At 28.7% G+C, this 5,986-nt stretch overlaps 1 protein-coding gene across 1 annotated transcript in view; it reads left to right on the forward strand.

The window, feature by feature from the left end:
• The first annotated feature begins 349 nt into the window (after window positions 1-349).
• The window catches only part of LOC106478344, a 56,313-nt gene continuing 50,676 nt past the window's right edge, over window positions 350-5,986 (forward strand). The window contains exon 1 of the mRNA XM_022381941.1: window positions 350-448. Coding sequence (XP_022237649.1) covers window positions 422-448 — 27 coding nt within the window. The 5' untranslated portion in view covers window positions 350-421. The remainder of the gene's footprint in view (window positions 449-5,986) is intronic.

A 5,986-nucleotide genomic window follows, 5' to 3' on the forward strand; every position in this document is an offset into this window, starting at 1 on the left:
ATACATATTTCTGTAATTTCTTTGGACTGAATAATTTCAACAGTTAATAGAATGTAAAAGTTTACCAGCCCATGGACTGAGTGCTGTTGTGTAAAAAATGAATGAGTATTATAAAATCGTAAAAACAATAAATTATTATTTTTTCAACGTCTGAGCGTATGCTTAAAATTATCTTTTAGTTTTTAAAACTCATGATAAGCTAAGAATTCCAGCTATTATGGCATATTGTAACTGTATTAGTTTATTAACTTATTTCATTGATATATCCACGATTTTCTTCTCGCATTTTCTCATTGCTTTTAACCAACAGATGTCGCCTTGGTAACGCTAGTGATAGAGACACCTGCTCTCCATTGCGGTTGTTAGGAGAAATGTTGAATATTTATTGTTGTGTTGTAATTTTGATTGCGAAACAAAGTTAATGCACCGCAAATATATTTTTGCAGAGGTAAGCTTTCAATATACGCATAACTCTGATTATCTACTATTCCATAGTAATATTATAAATTACAGTTTAAGCATCAAACTATCGTCAGTACAATGTCACTGAGTGTCAGTGTCACTCAGTGTGTCACCAGGCGTAATAACTGTCACTAAAAGGTTTGGTAAAAGTTACAACACCTAGAATTCATTGTTTTCACAAGGAAAACTCACCGAACAAAACATTATCCAGTCTCTTGTTAGCCATTACAGTTTATTAATTTAACTTCCGTAGGTTTCTTCCAATTAACCTACAAAGAACATCTTTGCCCCAAGCCTATCTGTCTGCCAATGCCATCCCTTCACCTCTCGTACTTACAGAATCCTGTTTCTTTTTTTTAGCCTACCTGCATTTCATTTTAAACTTTTAGAATTATAGATTTAAATATTAAATTAATTGGTTATGAGCCTAATGAGTTTATGCTATTTCTTGAAACAATATAACTTCAGATCAAGTCCCAGGACAGAAATGGTATAAGCCTACTGTGCCTACTGATTTAGAAGTCAATAATAAATTTTAACTTGAAGTTGATGTCTTGTGTGGATTTTTTCTGCAGGGAAATGTTGTAATTAAAAGGTAAATGAATTACATTACACAGCTTCAACATAAAAACTACAGTATCTATAGTTTATACTAAATGCATTAAGGACTTTACAAAAATTACTAATCTATAAATCTCACAGTCAATACTGTGTGTGTATATATATATATATATTTATAATAAAAAGGTATATTCCATATCACTTTGACTTATGGCTTTATGTCAATTAGAAAAAACAGTATGGTATTTTTAGGGGTTCAGTGAATCCTTTGTTAACCCATATTAAATCTAACCCATGAAGCTTGAACTTAACAGGGTATGCAGTTTTTCTCATATCATCATTTCTGTGGCTTTTTTGATGAATCAAACTGCAGATTGAATTTTGAAAGACTAGCTTTTATAGTATACGAGTAATTCATATTTTACATTATACTGCAGTAATATGGTGGCTACCATGTTTTTGGTTACTTCCAGAAATGACATAGATACGTAATTGCATGCAGATTATTACAGCAGCCTTGTAGGCACTTGAAACTTGGTATGAACAAAGAGAATAATCAGATTATCAATGGATTGTATCATATAATCTAGAACACTACTATAAGAACATATTATCACTATTTGAAAACAAAAATATAATTGCATGAACATTGCTTAAATTTATACTAATACATACATTTATGTATACACTATTATGTATACATAAATTTATACATGCCTGATTTTGTGTAGCTGTGGGTCCATCATGTCCTCATTAACATGAACAAGGAGTACCAGAAATGGAAACATTTTAATAGTATAAGAGTGATTAATAAGCACAGCTGGCTTGAGGACTATATAGGAATGGTCACAATATGGCAGACAGAAAACATCACAAAATGATTGCACATTTCTTGCAGAGTATGTTGACCCTAATTAAGTAAAATGAGAAAAACCAAGTAACTCTTTCTTTCTAAAAATAAATAACCATTAAAATTTCAAAATTTTAATTACTATAAGAAAAAGTCATATAGAACCATTAGAATTAGATCAAAATTTGATACGTAAAAGTAATGATTCATTTTAATGTTTATCCTAAGAAAGTGAAAGCCTATTCTTTATAAAACTTAAACTAAGTTTGGTTTAGTAAGTTACTAATAAATTTTTAATTAAAAACTAGTAGCTCTGCCTTTGAACAAAAGATGTAGAAAATACAATAAGGTTATAACAACAATGTTGCCTTCTGCTGAGCAGCATTCACAGTTGCACTTAGTGAGTATAGAAAAAAAAATTTCAACCAATTTAATGTATCACTAAAAACTTGGTTTAAAACTTAAACCAAACAAAGAAACTTTTTTAAAAGTAGGTTCACTATGTATGGTAGTACATGGAAGCAGTAAAACTCACTTTTAAACTATGCATGATAAGATATATATATATATATATATACTTTTTCTTGATTGAAGTTAAATGTCATATTATAATTGAACTGCAACTTCTGTCTGTACTTCTCAAATTAAAATTCTGGATTTTACACTTACAGTAATGAATTTGGCTGTAGCTAACAACAAACATCTTTATCATTCCATATCCTTTGTAAACAAATTCAAATGATGGAACAAAATCTAGTATAATTACTGAAAATTGTAAGTAACTAAATAGGAAAATACATAAACATCATTCTTTATGTATTCTAATAATACATTGTTCTTGTTATGCAGACAACTACAGCGAAAACTCAATTTTGAATTGATAACTTATATGGGTTTTAGACTAGTAATTTACCACTTTGTTTTTCTAGAATTTGAGTGTGGTGAAACTTTCATACTTATTCTCAAGTTTCTATTCGTTGGTTTTAAAGTATATTATGAATGTATCATAAGTAAGTTTTTCAAAAGTAAATTTTCAAAATTCAAGCAACATTAGTCTATTAACCAAAAGAGAGGTTGCAGTTTTATATCAATATTATAATTCCTAAACATGATATGTTAAAAATTTTCATTTTAATGTAATTTATTACTATGCAATTATGTACCATAACATATAAACAAAAGATCATTTAGTCCTTGAAGGTTGTCTTTTCACACCCATCTTTGAGAAGAGTAAAAAAAATTAAATCTGCCCTGTATTTTGCAGGAAATCATCCTTACTTAAAATTTCATAATGTGCCAGTTCCTACTAATGCTTTTGTTAACTCATTCCATAAGCCAATCACTGTATTAACTAGAGTCTAACCAGAATTTTCCAACTTTTAAAATTATGTCCTGTTGCCCTATTGTCTTCAGAATACAGCACAAATAAATTTTGTAAGTTTCAATAAGTTCATGTCTCAAGCTTCTTTTCTTAAGAGAAAATATTTTAAGAGATCTTAATCTATTCCTATAAGATAACCCTTCCATTCCCAGACTCATCCTTGTAAACTTCATCTGAACTCTTTCGAATAAGCCAATACCCTTTCTTAGATAAGGAGACCAAAAATACACAACATTCCAAGTAAGGCCTAACTACTAATTCCATAGATATATAATTACATCTTCAGTATGTATATATATATAAATACACCCTAAAATTCTATTAGCTTTACAACTAGCAGCAGAGTACTGTCTTGATAGCTTGAGAGACTTATCCACCAATATTTCAAGACTCTTTTCTCTAGTTATGCTGTTAACTTGATTCCCATCTAGATTAAATATGTGATCCAAATTATAATAATTAGGGTCATTGCTTTGTACGTATTTCAAATAAAGGCCATTTTCCAAGTATTTGTCTAACTTACCAATTCATCTAAGTCATTTTGTAATGTATATATCATCATCCTCAATACATTTAGAAATAACCAAGTTTAGTATCAGTATGTTGAGATAATGTTATCCTTCACAAAGTTTAAATTGAATGAGGAAAATATTGTTTTAATTATCTGTTGTCATCTGTAAAATTAAGTTAGTCTAGAAAGAATTCAGGTTTTCACAATAACAATTTAAGATTAGAATATTAGTTAAGAATAATGCACAAAATTTATCTTTGTCTATTATTGGGGTTGTTTTGCATTTGAATTAAGATATTTAAAAAAAAGTTACGTTTTGATTTTTTAACAGAAATACTCATGCTAATTACTCAGGTGTTGTTTATTTTAGTTTAAACCATGTATCATTTTATCTTTATTATGGAAAAGTGTAATAAAGATATATAGCTTTTGTTTTATAGATTCAAAAGTCCATTATTCACAAATATATAAATTCATTTGTTTGGCTTGCAAAATCTATAAAACACTTAAATGTAATCACTAATAATATTTACACGGTTACAGGATTTTTCAAAATAAAATACAGAGCTTTTGATATATAAACAAACATTAAAATATATTACATAAGTAAAATATGAACATAATTTCCTGTCTTTTTATTAAATTGTACTTCATGTGGCACAAGTTATTTTTATGTATCTCGAACATGTAAAATAAATAATGCTCATTGTTTTGATTTTAATTGAAATATTTAAGAAAATGACTACCAACATTTGAATGTTAATGATGTTTTTTTGCATACATTTAGGTATAGTAGTGAAGACATTTGTAAAGGGTACAAATTAATGTAATATTGCAAAAAATAAAAAAAATATCCTGTTTTTGTTTCGGAATCTTCAACAGCTGTGCACTTCAAAATTCTTATGAGATCGTTTTTTCCTTTTTTATTAGCTATATTTCTGTGTGCCAGCAGTACCAAGCGTGGAATGTGCTTATACCCAATTCAGTTTTATTACTTATCAGGATTTCTAACAACTTAATCTCAAATTGAAATTCTCGTCAGCAGGATTAGAGTAAATTAATCTATGAGACCGTGGGAGTGGTCAAATACATCAATCAAAAGGGTTTGACCTCCTGAGTCCAAAACTGTAATTAGATCTCAAATTGGTCAAGAGATGACAAAGCTATGAACTAAAAGTTTGTACTTGAAAAAAGGCTCAGAGCCATTCTATGAGCCACTATGCCATGGCTAAAAAGAATTCTCTGATTACCAATACCTATCTAATGGTATTAAATTTAGACTTGAATACACTGAGCACATATTCAGTATATGATCATATATGAATGTGTAACAAGATGTGTAAAGTATATTTTAATGACTAAACTATGTTTTCTCCTTTTAATTACCATTTGTAAGCTTAACTCTTTTATAAGTATATTTATTTTTATTTACTGAGCGAGAAGAAACTTGAAAAAATCTAATGTCATTATGAATTGTATAGTTACAAAAATTTAAAATATTTGTTTAGAATATTAAATAAAAGCATGTTTTAAAGCACACAGAACACCAGATATTTGCATCTTGATAAGAAATATTTAAAAAATTTTCCTCAGCTTATGTCTTATTGCCAAACTATTATAATCATATCAGAACTATAATGCTAAACTTGTATTAAAGTTTTCTTCATTACCCATTCAAGCCGTCTCCAACCATTATTGCCTTTGTTTGTTTTTATATAAGGTCTCCCAATAGCTCATCCATAAGTTTACAGACTTAAAATGCAAAAATCAGGTATTTGATTCTTCACATTAATAGAATGCAGATAGTTCATTGTCTCTAGCTTTGTGCTAATGAATAAACTTTATGTAACTTAAATAGTTCACGAATGTTTAGACTTTAGATTTAAAGCTAGATATAGAATGTTCTAAAATATTAGGTCATCAAGAAATTAATGTCGCATTTTGGAACACTTTCATTAACCACCCCCGAAAAAATGTACATCAAATATAATAGTTAAATGAACCACCTAAATATCAAGTTAGTACAGCCTATATACTGTGTAAAGTTTAGTATACTCTAATTTCTTATAGTGATGGCACACGAAGAGACACATATTTGGCATGTAATGCTGTTTGAATACAAGAAGGGAAACAATGCCTCTGTAATCACAAAGAATATCAAAGAACTTTATGAAAATGTTTTGAATGTTCATAAATGTCAACGATGGTTCAGCTAATTTCG

Source organism: Limulus polyphemus, unplaced genomic scaffold (assembly GCF_000517525.1).
Source record: "Limulus polyphemus unplaced genomic scaffold, Limulus_polyphemus-2.1.2 Scaffold201, whole genome shotgun sequence".
Classification (NCBI taxonomy): Eukaryota; Metazoa; Arthropoda; class Merostomata; order Xiphosura; family Limulidae; genus Limulus; species Limulus polyphemus.